This window comes from Bactrocera oleae, chromosome 2 (genome assembly GCF_042242935.1).
Source record: "Bactrocera oleae isolate idBacOlea1 chromosome 2, idBacOlea1, whole genome shotgun sequence".
Lineage (NCBI taxonomy): Eukaryota > Metazoa > Arthropoda > Insecta > Diptera > Tephritidae > Bactrocera > Bactrocera oleae.
The window spans coordinates 8,750,996-8,767,588 of record NC_091536.1 but is presented as its reverse complement, the minus strand read 5'-3'; the positions used below and the strand labels follow the sequence as shown (position 1 = coordinate 8,767,588).

General features: G+C 27.6%; 1 protein-coding gene across 35 annotated transcripts in view; it reads right to left on the bottom strand.

Moving 5' to 3' along the window:
• Positions 1-16,593, bottom strand: part of gish (casein kinase I gish) — a 108,398-nt gene that overhangs the window by 4,713 nt on the left and 87,092 nt on the right. For 13 of the 35 annotated variants that reach the window (XM_070108284.1, XM_036373130.2, XM_036373131.2 and 10 more), the window contains 4 exons: positions 15,501-15,578; positions 12,730-12,810; positions 12,135-12,200; positions 8,556-8,654 (listed from right to left, as the gene is read on the bottom strand). The exons of 2 other annotated variants lie outside the window; for them this stretch is intronic. In XM_070108284.1, coding sequence (XP_069964385.1) covers positions 8,556-8,654; positions 12,135-12,200; positions 12,730-12,810; positions 15,501-15,578 — 324 coding nt within the window. Of the gene's footprint in view, positions 1-3,059; positions 3,251-8,555; positions 8,655-12,134; positions 12,201-12,729; positions 12,811-15,500; positions 15,579-16,593 lie in introns of those variants that run through there. 20 more of the 35 variants (XM_036373149.2, XM_036373147.2, XM_036373139.2 and 17 more) reach the window with 9 other exon arrangements.

Genomic DNA, 16,593 nt, shown 5'->3' with positions numbered 1-16,593 from the left:
TCATAATTAGTAGAAATTTTAACTAACACAACTTTACTTTACGTGCGTCGTAAAAGTGAGCTACTAACGAGTGTTTTTAACAAGTTAATGTGTTTGAAAAGAGAGTATAGTTTTTTAAGGGTTAAAGTTAAGATGTGGTAAGTTTGCCGCCCAAAGTGTGCTGTGCTAAGTGCCCTTGAAAAAATTCCTAAAATTTGGTGAATTTTGTACAAAAAAAAAATCGTGGTTAAACTCAAAATTCTTTATAAAAAAATATTATATAAAAGTTTTATAAACTAGTATAATATTTTTTTTTTAAACATAATTTAATTAAAAATATTATTAGACATATATTAATGCATTATTTGCAACACTAATAAACATAAAATTTAAATTTCTGAATACTATGAATTAACATTTTAATATTAAATTTTTACAAACATTTTTAATACTTTAAACATTTTTGTAGTTTTTGTAGGAAATAAGAAATTTTTATAATATACAGCGTCTACCAATAAGGATGACGTGATTTTCACAGCTCGTGTCGACTATGCTTTTTTGTGGATTTGTGTAAAATTTTGTTAGTGTGTTGTGTATGCCATTTTACCATGTCACGTATCACACTTTGATACAACGCTTGGAAGTTATCATCGGAAAATCTTCTTCTCAGATGAGGCCCACTTCTAGCTTAAATGGCTTCGTCAACAAACAAAATTATCGCAATTGGGGTGAGTCAAATCATCGTGTGGTTCAAGAAACACAATTGCATCCCCAAAAATGTACCATTATTTCTTTCGAAATAAGGCAATGTCGTTACCATCAATAACGAGCGTGTTATATGCGCTTAAGCAGAATACACAGTGAACCGAGGAAGGTGAGATTTTAAAAAAATATATTATATTAGCAAAACCAGCGCAGTTTATACACATTACCTTTACAAAAAATTTAAATTTTGAAAATAAATTAAACTTTTTTATATACATAATAACTATTACAAATTTATAAATTGTTCAATTTTGAAAAAGTATAATATATAATTATTGATTAAATTTACTGATTTTGTTTGTTAACTTTAACAGTAAAAAAATAACGCTTCATCGCACGTTGCTTTGCCCATAAAGGCACTACGCCTTAGTCCGTTAGTTCATTATAAGAGCACGTTGAAAAAAACAACGAATTTTTAAATGTCGACTTGATTTACGTGACGTTTCATAAATTTTAATCAAATATTTAAGCTTTACAACATAAGGCAGTTCCAAAAACCATTTAAAAAACTGAACTATACCAAATCGGGTTATGGTAGGTTCAAACTACTCAAAATTGGCCACGTTCGAGAAAAGTGGGATGCAAACAGACGCTTAAAAATTTTGAGCAAAAGGTAAAGGAATTTAGTACAAATTTAGACTAACCCGAATGAATATTTTGAAATGAGCTGTGTTAAAAGCAGACTGTAATGAAAAATTAAACTAAATTTTTCAAAAAAAAAAATTATTTAAATATGGAATAATAATTATAATTTTAATAATGATTTCTAACATGATTTTAATTTACCTTCTGCTCAACGCAAAACGAGACTTTATCCATAACTCGACAAGGACATGACATATGGCCATACTTTTTTTTGTTTAGGTTGGCAGGACTGTTATATGTTTACATGTCAAATTTGAGCGCGATCTGTCACATAGTTTTTTTTTAAGGCACTATAAACAAGTCAACCTCGAGTGTGTTTTTCGAATTTTACTACGGAAATTAACGTTGAGCAAAAAGTGTTTGTTTGAAATTTTGTTATTCCAATGGAATAAGTGTGACGGACGCAATGAAAATGTTGCAGAAGGCATATGGGGAGTCTTGCCTATCACGTGCACGTATTTTTGATTGGTATAAGTCGTTCAAGGACGGCCGTACATCGCTGGAGAACTTGCCCCATGATCGTCGTCCAGCAACGTCAATAAACGAAGAAAACGTCGAAAAAGTAAAGAAAATTGTGTTGGAAAATCGTCGTGTGACTGAAAGAGAGATAGCTAGTGAGCTCAACATATCAAATGGATCCGCTCATAGCATTATTCACGATGTTTTGGGCATGAGACGTGTGTCTGCTCGACTTGTTCCAAAATCCAGATCATACGTCTCGTCTTGTACGCGATTATTTGACCAAAAACAACGTAAATGTTGTTCCGCAAGCACCGTATTCACCCGACAAGGCACCGTGTGACTTTTTTCTTTTCCCTAAACTCAAATTGCCGCTTCGTGGAAAGCATTTTCAGTCGATTAAAGTCATTAAAGAGAATTCGAAGAAGGAACTGAAAGCCATACCTAAAGCGGCCTACCAGAAGTGTTAGGAAGATTGGAAAAAAAAAGGTGGCATAATGGTGACTATTTTGAAGGGGATAAAATAAATATTGAAGAATAATTAACCGTTTTTGTTGTTTGAGCCAGTCTCGTTTATATTTGAGCAGAAGGTACATAATAATTCTAGTATGATTCAAAATAAATTTGCGCAAAGATGAGTTTTATGAACCAACCATTTCTTTTTTGTTTATTTTTTTAATGTTGTGGTATGGCAGCAATGTCTCTGCTTATATTTTATATTTCATTTTTTTGTTGAATTATATATTTTTGTTTTATAATATGAAGGTAAAAAACATTAAGCTTGTTTATTAAATATTAATCACAAAGATTGGAATATGAAAATGAATGTAACCGTTACGAATACAACAATTTCGAAAAATTCTAAAACACAAGCCAATGAGCCACCAACAAGAAGCAGATATTACGAATCATAACAGCTTCAATCAAAAAATACCAACTTGAGTATAACATTTGACCGAAAAAAATAATTTAACGAAAACAAATGTCAATACGAGTGACACTGACCCGAATCAAACAACCACAGACAGGGAAAATCACATGAGACTAAATACTTTTTGTTTTTACAAATCTGCTATATACCTGTAACTTTTTGTGGGGCAACCAAGGATTGACATTCGGCTAAATCAAATTAAAATTTCAAAGTGTTAAAAAGTTATATGCTGTTTAAAATAAAAAATGTAATAAATAAAAGAAAAAACAAACTAAATAAATAAATTGTGAAAGCAAGTAAAGTCTTTGCTGATTTATTTTTGAAAATATTTTATTCTGCACTTCCATTTGCTTAGGCAACTTTCTCAGTGGTGGGCGCCACTGGCGCATGTATAGACACTTCATAATCGCTCTTTTCATAATAGGCATCGAAGGGGCTATCATCGTCGGAGCCTGAGTCTTCGGGATAACGCTGCAGGCACATTGCGTTTTCAATATGTTTGAGAACCAAAAATAAAGAGCAATAAAAATACAAAAAAAAAAAAAACTACTATTATAAGCTGAGCTAAAATAGAGAATTTTACCCCTTTTTGTGATTGGTGAACACAGATTGTACGCACACGTCATTGATATGAGCGAGTGATGAGTTGCTCATGCTAGCAATTGTATTTATTACTCACTAAATCTTTTATTTTTAAATATATGTCATGCCATAATGCATATAAATTTTATACCATAACGTAGAGCTATAATTATATCATGCCATAATGCATATAAATGTGTTGCCATTATGTATGGCTATAATTATGGCATGCCAAAATGCATACAAATGTTATGCCATAATTTATGAACCCAAGAATGCATTTTACTTTGACCGATTTTTGACAAAATGTCATCCATCTTTTAGGAAACAAAATATAATTTACCAAAAACAAGATTTGAAATACTTTTAAATGCAAGGTAATAAAATCAGATAAAACGAGGAGTGATCAAAATCAATAATGGAGCTCATAAGCTTAGTCTCATGGAATACAAAAAAAAAAAAATATACTCGTAGGTATATCTACCATAATTTTCAAGGTAAAGCAAGATTTACATATTATTTAAGGAAGATGACAAGGTGTCGGTTGTTTCGTTAGAATCACTTCAGATTCCCTAGAACATGACTTACAACACGAGAGGATATAACTTAATGTATTGTCTGTATATGTGAGACATTTAACGGAAAATTATGTCAATTACGGCAAAAGGACTATTCGTAAATATTTACCTTACCGAATATAAATGTTTTTTTATTTGATATAAATTTCATAATTACGAGAACTCATGCAAAACTAGTGCGTATAACGGTATGAATATCACTTCAATCAATGCTTTGATCGAAAATGAAACGCATAAAATCACTATAAAGTGAAATAAAAAGTTGTTTCCTTAACTTCTCACAAAAAAAAATATATCATGAGAGTAACTACCATATTAAAAGTGGCATGCAACAAAATCTTAATGCTGAAAAAATTCAGTTTGCAAAACTGAGTACAAAAAAGTTTCTACCACCAGCATCGAAAACAGTTAAATCAAACAACAAAATGCACGAATTTAAATAACACACATACAAATACAGTTAAATATGTATACATGTATGTATGCTTTTATACCACACAAATTTATATTAATTAATTTCGAATCAATTAAACTAGTTAAAAAGTGAATTCAACTAATTAAACGAACAGTCAAACAAACAAACAAACAAATAGGGTCGAGTACCTTGAGTTTATGTAGAGTAAATCAAGTGAAAACATTACAATTGAAAAGGCCAAAAATATAATTGTCTGCACAGTAGAGTAGATTAGTAGAGTAGAGTACACGGGCATAACGTAACGCAAGACAACGCAACGCAACGCAATGCAATGCAATATAACGTAACGAACGAAGGTGTTGTGGATAGTACATAGTAGGTATGTATGCATGTTTTTAAGTCACACATATATGTACATATGTAGGTATGTAAGGTAAGTATATACAAAAATAAATATTAATATACAGGAAGAAGTAGAAATAGCAGTAAAAGTAGAAAATTATATTAAACATATGTTATAGAGACAAAGAGAGAGAGAGAGAGAAAGGAGAGGTTTGTGTTGGAGAACAAATGCATGAAATAATGAGATAGACAGACGGTAAAAACTCAAAAAGACACAGATTTCCACGACTGGCAGGAATGAGAGATAAGCAAGTCGAGAAAAGTGTGTATGAAAGTGGCAAAACTTAAACTAAATTAATATATCTCAATGATATAGTTTATATAATAAACGAGTAAAGTGGAAAGTAATGAGTTTGTGCATAATGTATGAAATATTGTCAAACATTTTTGAATTTTAAGTAATTTTTTTTTTTATTGTATTTTGGCAAACGAACCACTTCTAAAGTAGACCTTTTATATTTTGATTATTAGAATTGCAAAATAAAAATTAAAAATTATAAAAAATAAACAGATTTTCGATTTTTTATCAATGCAACATTTTTCAAAATTCAACAAGCGCACTTAATTTGAGGTTAAGTGTAATGTGTACCTTAAAAGGTTTAACCTTTGAAGCAATTGAAATTCTACAACTTCCAGTGCTGCGATTTATATACTAAAAATTCAGCCTCAATACCAGATTTTTGCACAAATTTTATTTTTTAATAAAATTTTTATTTTTTAATAAAATTTGTTATTCGATTAAATTGCTTTTAGTAGATTTTTCATATTGAAAACCAAGTTTCTATAGTTAGAACAAAAGCACTTCGAAAAAGTGTGCAATAATCGTGTAATTGTGTTTTCCTGTTTTTTCTATCTTAATTTTAGTAATTTAGATTATTTAAAATAATAAGTTTTTTTGCAATTTATTATTAAAGTGAAATTTTCTTTATTATGGCCACAAAGGTTTCATTTCAAAATAACTATCCAAAAATTTTAGTTGGCATTGATTTTAAAATTTTCAGATTAGAATATGGTGTTTTAGCGGTTTAAAACTTACTGAGATGACAGCTGTCAAACCAACTGTCAAAGTTAACACAAATGTTTAAAGTACCTATGTACCATATGTCTCTATGGAAACTCTCTATGCACTCTTGAAAACAGAAGTTACTTCTGATATGGTTTGAAGGCAAGAAATATTATTGATCCATATTGTTTTAAAACTAAGCAAACGATGCCGTCAGTATGCTGCGCTAAAGATGAACGACTTACCACTTTTTGACTCTCCACTTTGGTATAAACTGTCAAATGCTAAATGTTATAACAGTGGCCCAACTATAAAGGTCACTTACTTGACTATATTATACTACTGTGCTCAAGCAGCTACGACTAACCTATTACAAACCCACATTCAACGTTTTTTTTTATAAGATTTTTTACAAGAAAAAATAATAATGTTTTATAGAAAAAATTGGTTTCTTATATTTCTCTTTTTTTTATAGAATATAAATTTAAAAATAGCAATCCTATAATTTAAAAAAAAAATATTTTCACTAAAATATCAAATACTTAAATCGTTTTTCATTTAATTGTTTGCTATAATAACTGGTTTCACAAAAGCAAACAAAAACATTTTTAAATTTTATTAAAATAAAATAGTAATCTAATATCATAAACTTAGTGGTAAGACTAAGAATATATAAAAATAGTATTTTAAATAATTTTAAATCTAAGATCATGGAAAAGTTTTAAGAATATTAATAAATCAAATAAGAAATATAAACCCAGTAGCAAAAAAATCTTTAAAACATGTATCTTTAAACCTTTAGAGCAAACATTTAAAATGTTTTAAAAATCTTCAAATTCAAAAATGATGAGCGACAAATGAGTCTTCGCCAGAAAGAAGTTTAAGGGTACATTGTTATTTTTTTATTAAATTAAAAACCTCTTAAAAAAATCCAAAAAAAATTTTTGGTTGGGAGGTTCTTATGCATCCACCTTATTTTGCGGACCTCAAACCAAGTGGTTGTCTATGGCAAATCATTTTGCTGGTGAAAAGTTCGGCTCAAAAGAAACTTTTAAAAATTCACTGTCCATTTGTTTATCTCAATAGGGACGAGGTTTTTTATGAAATTACTTACAAAATGCCAACAAGCTTTTTCTACGATGCGTATTTCACTTAAATCGGATAATTCTAACTATGCTAATTAGAACCCTTAATTTAATGAAAAAATAATGGATTTCTTATGTGAATTATAATTGAAATCGTAGACAAAAATTTAAATTTATTAAAGCCATATAAAATATCGTTTGAGAACAAGAAAGTAGCTATCGATTGTGACGAGTCATGCTTTCAGGCAATAACAAATATTTGAAAAAATTTTTGGGAAATACTTAACAGTAAATATAAACTAAATTTGAAAATGATAATTTTGATAACTATTGATTTGAATGACAATCACCTCTTGACAAAATGATACCAGTAAAATAAGTGACTAACAAGTGGGGGAGAACCATATGTACAATTTGTATTAGGGTGGATAAAAAAAATTTTTTTTTCGCTTCATACTCTGAAAAATAGTTTCTTAGACACCTCTACGAAAATCTCTCTAAGTATGCGCTCTTAATTGTAACGGGATGGTCAACCGCCTTACAGTTTTCTTATTATCAGATATAATAATTCATATATCGCTTCCAACTACTTGAAAAAATATCTCGTTTCATAGATTTTTTTAGGAAATTGAATGCTCTACAAAGTGGTCTCTCACGATTTTTTCGTAAACTAACCGTTCAATAGATAATAACGGGTGGAAATTTGATTATTTTAAGCCAATTTTTTTCCTATGAATTTTACAAAACAACGAACGGAAATTTACTGCGCTACCAAAAAATGGTCTCTTGTAATTAAAAGAAAAAAATATATATATACATTGTACATATATGATATGTATGGATGTTTGATGTGAATATCTCGTACACGCTTAATTTAATCGAAAAATTGTACGAAAACATTTTTGTAAGGCAAGGTCACCGTTATAATTAAAAAATGCATACTTAAAAGTGTCTAAGGACATATATTTCATAGTACCAAGCGAAAAAATTATTCGATTTTTTTTTTTGACCCATTCTAATATACATACATATGTATGCCTCCTACTTTATTCCGATTTTGCTAAAATCAGAAGAAAATATTCTAAAATTTTTATATGCCTACAAATTTGCTAAAAGTTACAATAGTTAGTCACAATAGCGCAAACACACATACACAGCCGCACAACAAACGTAAAGCAGGCTAAGTTAAAATTTTAGTTACACAGAATGTATGAATGTATGTAAACAAAAATGCAAAGACGGCGAGGGCAAATCTCAATGAGAAGTGGGAGAAAATATTTTACTAAAACTACAAGTATGTGATGGTTTAAAACAAAAAGTGAGACTTGCAATGGTTGGAGGGAGGGGTATGCATTTTTCGCCAATTACATATAGGCAGGCAATAATAACAAAATCAACCAAATACATACATACGTACATACAAATGTATACATAAATGCATTTATGTAAATGAAATGGCACAATTTGATTCACAAATGTTGGTTTGTATGTATGTATATGGATGTATAAATATGCATGTATGTATGTATAAGAAAATTTTGTACGGTTATATATATTAGTTGCAACGAGATAAGTTAAATACAAATAAAAAATACATACATGAAAATTGACATTTTCACTTAGTTTAGAGGTTAACTAGGAATAGGTTGCATGGCAAAACTTGGTTTCTTTGTTGTTGTTTAGTAGAAGAAGAAGAGCAAATGAAACTTACCTGCACGGAACCATGCCGATCGGCCGGTGTTAGATTGCCGAGTGTGGCGCCTGGTTTTGGCACATCCGGCCACGCAGCAACGCCTCCTTTGGCATTTGTCTATAAGGTTGACATTTTTTTGATTTAAATTTTTTTTATTTTTAATTCATAAAGCGCAGCCACAACAATAGCAACACCAGACACCACATAGCAGCGGCAACAAAAACAAGCGCAGCGTGGACACAAGTTTGTATGCGCCACAAAATATGGGTCAATTAGCCGTGTGCCATTTCGCGTAACGGTCACATGCAGCACACACACATACACAGTTACGATGCAGTTGCAGTGGCGGATACGGAGGCGTTGACGTTGACGTTGTCGCACAAGCGTTCGTTGGATTGGTATGTTGCAGTTGTTTTTGTTGTTGGTGGCATAATTGACACGTGTCGGCGGATAACGGGTAGTGCAAACATTCATAATTTTTCAGTTATATGGCGTTGGTGATGCAGTAATTTAATAGTAATAGCAAACGATGATGGGTAGGTATTTTTGTTGTTGTTGTGGTTGATGATTATTTCAATTGGTATTGGTTTAGTTGTTGTTGGTCGATTGATTTTGGTTGATCGTGATCGTGCGGCAAAATATGTTGCAATTATGTAAGATTTAGTTTCGATTTTTGTTTTTAGTTTGCGTTTTTTTTTAGTAGCGAAATTGGTTACAAAAACAAAAAATATACAAATTCGGTTTAGTTTCAGTTATTTTAAAATATTAAAAAATTTTTTTAATTTTTGCAATTTCTAAAGCTTAAACGCAAATTTATACACTTCAAATTAGCGAATACGAAATTTTGTCTACTTTTCGCTGAGAGGAAATCATATCTACAGGTGAATATTTACAACAATGTGCATGTGTATATGTGTTGTATGTATGTACAAATGCATCTATTTATATGTATGTATGTGTAAGAACTATTGAACTACTACTACAACTACGAAACGTGTGTGTGTGTGAAATGACATTGCCAAGTAAAGGAAGTGGCTAGAAATTGAATGGCAAATGGAGAGGAAATAACGGCACAACGGAAATGTTGAAATATAGCGCGAGAATTGAAAATGAACATAGAAATTTGTTGCAACGACGACAGGAAACTTGTAGAAGAGTTTTCAGCTGCTAAACGATAACAAATTGGAGTGTAACGGTAACTTAAACGGCAACGAAATTGGCAAGTGAGCTGAGTTTGTGTGTGTAACAGTATAGCCCGTCAACCGTCGTTCTGTCAGTTTTGTGTGCAATCGAAAATATTGAAAATATTGTTTGTGTGTATGCGTTTGGTTAAGTGAGGAATTGACCTAGCTACTGACAAAAGATACAATTGTGCAGCAAATGCCATTAATCGAATAGTCCGTAAGGCAAAATCCATTATGTTGTTGTATATGTCGACAATTTCAATTTCAAGCTGTGACATTTGACACGAGAGATTTCTTTACAGTTGTAACATATGTATATGGTCTGTGTCAGCATATACACAGATAAATACAGTTTTACGCTTGAGATAGTCACATAAAACGATTAAGGCGAACACCAGTGGAAATCCATAGAAGGAATGATGCATATTGTTTGGCATACATCAAAAAAGCTTTCAAAGCTTCTCTCAAAAATATATAGCACATTCATATGTGTGTATGCTATAAAATTTTGTTTACTTATATGAGTTTTTAATTAATTTTTTGTTAAGTTATATTTATTTTTGTATTTATATTATTTTAATAATTTTTTGTTAAGTTAAATTTATTTTTGTATTTTTATTATTTTAATAATTCTTTTAAATTTATTTTTTAATTTTTTATATTTTTTTTAAATTTATTTATTTTTTTTTAATGTTTTTTTTTATTATTTATTTTTTTATTATTAATTTTTTTTTTTAATTTATTAAATTTATAGTGTTTTATGTAACAAATTACAAATTTTAAATTCCTTTATTTTTATTATTGATATTCGTTTTAGTACTAGTCGTAAAACGCAGAATTTGGACAATTGCCCGGTGTGGAACCACATTTCTGCCAGTTGTAGAGCTAAATGATTTTGTTTTTTGTGAGATTTCGGTTATTTAGAACCGGACTCTCAACTTGGCAGTAATTCCCACAAACCTGTTCTGAAATATTTCATTAATTACAACAACAACATATTATTATCTCAGGACTAAGTTAATGTAATTGTAATGTAATTGTTTTTTTTTAAGTATTCTTTCTTTTATTTATTTATTTCAAAAAATTTTCGCCCATATACACTATATAAAATTATTGTATGGTTAAAAATTTAAATGAAGTAAATAGTCATAATACAATAAGTTTTCGAAAAAATTTAAGTCGAAATAGAAAGCTTAAAAAAAAGTAAGTAATTATATATGTATATGTTCAATATATATTCGATTTTAATACTTAATTGCATATTACTGTATAATTTCTGAAGCAGTTTTACTCACAAAAGAAATATTTTTAGATATCTTCAAACCATACCGCAACAATATGAACAAAAATTTAAAATCTTAGTAAAATTCGTATTTTATTAGCGAGTTTAAATGAATTTACTCAAGAAATTATTAATAAATTACATTCTAAATTTACTTTTTTATTTTTTGGAAATTTTGTACACATTTTTTTTGGGGAATTTATACACTAAATTGAATTTTTATTTATTTAATCATTTTATTTTTTGATAACTTTTTTGAATTTTATTTTTAGAAATTTTTTCTTAAAAAATTTCGTATAACTCGAATAGTTTATTTATTTATTATTTAATTCAGCTTTATCGAATTTATTTTTTAAAACTTTTTTTATTGCAACCGTCCGTTTAAGCGTATATTTTCCAACTAATTTAAAAATCTCAAAATTTCAAGGGACTTTATAAAATAGCCGAAAACTATGCAATATACAATTTATATGCTTTGCCGTATGTAATTCATGCTTACAGTACTTTCTATAGCATTAAATTTCTGCCGCCAAAATGGGTTTAAGACTGGTTAATAGTTTGGAGAAATGCGTTCACACACACTAGCTTTAAAAAACGCTCAATTATAAGCCAATAAATGACGTCCCAGCAAATTTACATTTTTTTCTCACATACTTTTAGGCGCACATAACTATTTTTGTGTATAAATATTTTTGCAAAAACCAGTTTTCCAACCAACGACCTTTATTAGTTGGAATTAGAGGTTACTCAAGGATGCATTAGTAAGTTTATCATGACATTAAATTGTTTTATAACAATTATTATATTACAGAAAATAAAAATAAAAAAGGCACTAGCGGTTATATATTTATATATATAATGGTTATTTTTGAATATCAAAAACCTTACGCTTTAACTACTATATTTAGATGCAATTAGAAACTAGGTCAACATACTTTAAAAATTTAATAAGCAGCAAGTAGCAATTACTATAATTTTCATATTTTAGCGTGATACTAAGAAAAAATTTCCAACATAATAATAAACAATATCTTTCGATAAACATCCCTCACATAAAAAGGTGTGGCAGGCGCTAGCTTCAGTTCACCATTTCTGTGCTATATACTAGCCAAACTACCATACAGTTCTAACCTCGAGTATCAAATATTCCTCATCACCATCATCCTCGTCTTCGTCATAATCAAAATATGAAATATCCTAAAGTTCAACAAACATCCAAGCGGATGGTAAAAGTGAAAGCGACGCAGGTAGTTAGTAGAAGTTTTCAATTTATTTTATTTTGTTCGTTTGTTTTGTTTCAGTAAAGCGGAGAGAGGAGAGTTTGTATCAAAAGAGCGCAATTCGACGGTCGCCCAGTGTACAGTGCGAACAAATAATATATAAAAAATATTTGAAGTCAAACTTTTTTTCTTAAAAAAAAATATATATATATATATCCATAAATGAAAAAGTAGTTTGTATAAAAATATACGCTAAAACAAAATTACCGTAAATATATGTATAATAAGTTTAAGAGTATAAGTTTGAGTATTAGAGAATTGTATGGGTTTAGTATACGATATGAGAGTGAACGCACGATGTATACATAAATTATGATATATTATATATAACTACTATTTTCTATTTTATTTTCCATTTTTAATTTTAGTTAAGCAAATTACATAATTACGAGTTAATTATAAGTGTAGAAATTTGTGTATAAAACTACAAAAACAATTACGCTTACCTTAGCCGTTACATTATGACGATCTTTATTTGGTGAAATGATGACTTCATGGCCGGTTTGCAGAGATCCGACGGGCGTTGACTAAATACATTTCGTTAAAATGCGACATACACACAGATAGAGAGACAGTTTTTCAATTTTGCAGGCAGTAAATGCAATATTTTTTTTCACATTCATTTAATTTTTTTTTTGTACGTTGCATTTGTTAGATTGAGGCCAATTTTCAAAGGTACAGGTGCAATTATTCAATAGTTGTAGTAGTTGCATTTTAGTTGATTGTTGTTGTTGGTGATGTTGGTGTTTTTTGTAGCAAACAACATATACACAACACACGAAGTTTTTGCATTTTTTTGGATTTTTTTAATTTGAATTTTGTTGCATTGGTGTTGTTGGGTTAGTAGTTGGTGATGGTATTTCGATGAGTTTGCAGCATAACACACGAATTATTTTTGGTTTTATGATTTGTTTGGAATAAAAAATGCAAAAAACAAATATTAGTTAGTTTCAATTTGGAAATTGCAATTTTGAACAAATACTACAATATACAATACATCTATATACATACATATATAGATAGCACACAAGTATTCATACATGTAAATCAGATTCATAAGCAAATACATATTTATGCACGAAAAATAGATTATATAAAAATTTAGCGATACCTACTAAATACAAATGCAAGAGTTAAAGTGGTAGTAGTTATCATATAAATAGCTCGAAAGGATGGTTCACGGCCCCAAAACTATAGGAATAACTATTTCAGACATTATAGCTTTTTGGAAGCTTTTTGTTGCGAATTAATCAAATTATTATTCAAAATTAGATATATACATATTTTTTAATCTATAATATTTTACTACAATTCGTTAAATAAAACAATTTATAAAATAACTATATAATCTTAATTAAAGTCACAAAGAAAAATTTAAAATACATAAAAAGAAATATAAAAAATAAACCAAAATAAAAATAAATTAAAAAAATATAAACAAAAAATTTCATTAAAAAACAAAACAAACAAGAAAATGAAAAACCCAAATGTTTATAAAAAAAAAATAATAAAATAGAACCAAAAAAAATATAACAATAAAATAAAAAAAAAAACGATATAAAAAAATAAAAATAATTTGAAAAAATACAAAAAAAAATATATAAAAAAATTAAAAAAAATTTTTTAAATTATAATAAAATAAAAAGTAATATGATTTTTAACAAATTATTATTAACATTTATTTTTTTAAATTTTATTGAATAAATTTTATTAATAAAAAATATAAATATGAATTTCATTATTATTCAGTATTGCATCGAAATTTATTCATATACTATGTAATATAAATAAAAAAAACTATATATAATTTATGTAAAAATTAAAAAACAATAAATAAATATAAAGTAAGATAAAATGGTTAATTTTTTTTAAGTTTTAATCCGTGATTGTATTAAAATTTTTGTTTAAATAATTTTAATGTTATTTAGCAAGTTTGGTACTTTTTAACAAGCTAATATAAGATTTTGTTTTCAAGGTAACATAATTTTAAAAAAATATTTTTTAAAATTTTTTTTTATAATTTCAATTCAATATTATATTGGTATTTATATATATATAAATATAAATATATAAAAAAGCTGTTAAAACATAAAAAAAATATAAAAAATAATATAAACAAAAAAATATTAAAATTTTTTTATTCCTTTTATGTTTATTAAAATTTATTTATATATATTTTCGTTTTTATATTTAAATTGTGCTTAAATAATTTTAATGTTATTAGCAAATTTGGTATTTTTTAACAAACTAATTTAAGATTTTGTGATCACGGTAACATGACTTTAAATAACTATCCTTTTTTATAAATTTTTTCGACAATTTTTATTTAATATTATATTGAAATTTGTATACATATATATGAATATGTATAAATATGTAAAAAACAATAAAAATATTAAAAAAATTATTAAGAATTTAAATAAAAATATTATAATTTTAATTTCTTATTTTATTAAAATTTTTATTTAAATACTTTTAATGTTATTTGGCAAATTTGATATTTTTAACAAGCTTATTTGGGATTTCGTTTTCAAAATTATATTTAATATTATTTTGACAATTTTACTGAACCAAAAATATTTTTTTCTGTTTTTTTAATTTGAATTTTTATTAAATCCATGATTTTTTTTTAAATTTGTTAAATATTTTTTATTATAAAATAATATAAATTAAGAAATTATTTTCAACTTAAATTAACTGTTGTCAAAAATATATTTAAGATTAGCGATTTATAAAAAATATGTTCATATACATACTACATACTTATATAACTGCAATGTTTTATCTAAAATCTCTGCTTTTTATTTAATGTCTCTGTTTTTGAGATATATATATATATACCTAAGTAAGATTTATCGAAATTTATTAAACATTATTTCTATTAAAATAATTTATTTAACTTTATTTCCGGTCATCCTACGATATACAGAAGCGTACTAAAATATTATATGCTTAAATTAATTAAGAAAAAGAAAAAACAATTAAAATGTTTACATTTACACATATACACATATTCTAAAAAAGTTCGTAGCGTTTTAAAGTGTCTATCTAGTTTGCGCGTTCGTGATTAAAAGATGTTCTTTAGTTTCTTCGTATATTTGCTTTAACTATTTAGGTATGATTAATTACGATGTCTCAAATGCGTTTAGCGATAAACAAAGAATTGCCAAAAAATTTTATAGAAAAAACATAAAGAACATAATAACAAATATAATACCTTGTCTGATTTATTTTTGGCTAAATGTGAAGGTGGCGCATTCTTGATAACCTTCATTTGTTCAAGTTGTTCCTTGGTCTTTGGGTTTAGTGATTTTGTAGTTGTAATAAAAATTTAAATTACAAAATATTGTGGTGATCATGCAAAAACTCAAAATTAGTTTAAGGTAAACGATTGCACAGTCGCTAGTGTAGTAAATATATTAAAAAAATAATATTCAAAACACTTTCTTTCATTTTCACTTTAAATTTATAATTTTGTGTATTTTATGGCACAAAAACCAAATTATTGCAAATATCATATAAATTAAAAATATAATAATTTTTAAAATTTTATGCAAATACCAAGATACGGATTTTCATATTGGTTAGAAATCCAATTGGATTGCATCCGTTATATTTACAAAAACAAAAATTAAAATATGCATGTTTATTTTAGTAACCGGTTTTAAGCTATTATAAAAAAACCAAATTAATAAATTTTTGAAAATTAAAAAGAAAAAAATGTTTGCAAATATTTAAAAAAAATATTATATTTTTAAGAGCTTTTTTAAGATCTACGGTTTAAAGCCAACCGCAAGTTCGAAAATTTTATATTAGGTATATGGAAGATAGGGGTAGTATTGACCCAATTTTATATATTTTTGCCATTACTACATATTATAAACAGAAAAGGACGCTCTCTCAAATTCATTAAGGTACCTCACATACCATCACCAATATATAAGGAGTAAAGTCAACCAGATGTTTGAAAATCCTTATATTTGTTTAATGGGGGCTAGGGCAAGTTTTCACCCGACTTCATCTATTTTAGGCACAAAGATGTGGCGTTATTAAAAAATACACGCTCTCTTAATTTTATTATGATAACTCTATTTTCTTTTCTATTAGGTATATGGGGCTAAATAATTTTTGATCCGCTTCAAACCATATGTCAAAAGACATACCGACATACTATTATTAGAAAAGGATTCTCTCCAAATTTCTATAATATATCACACAGATTGACCAATATTTTCAATAAAAAGTTCGCAAAAGGAAAAAGAAAAGGGCGTAAATATGCGGTATCCGGGAGCTTGAACAGTTTTTGTCCG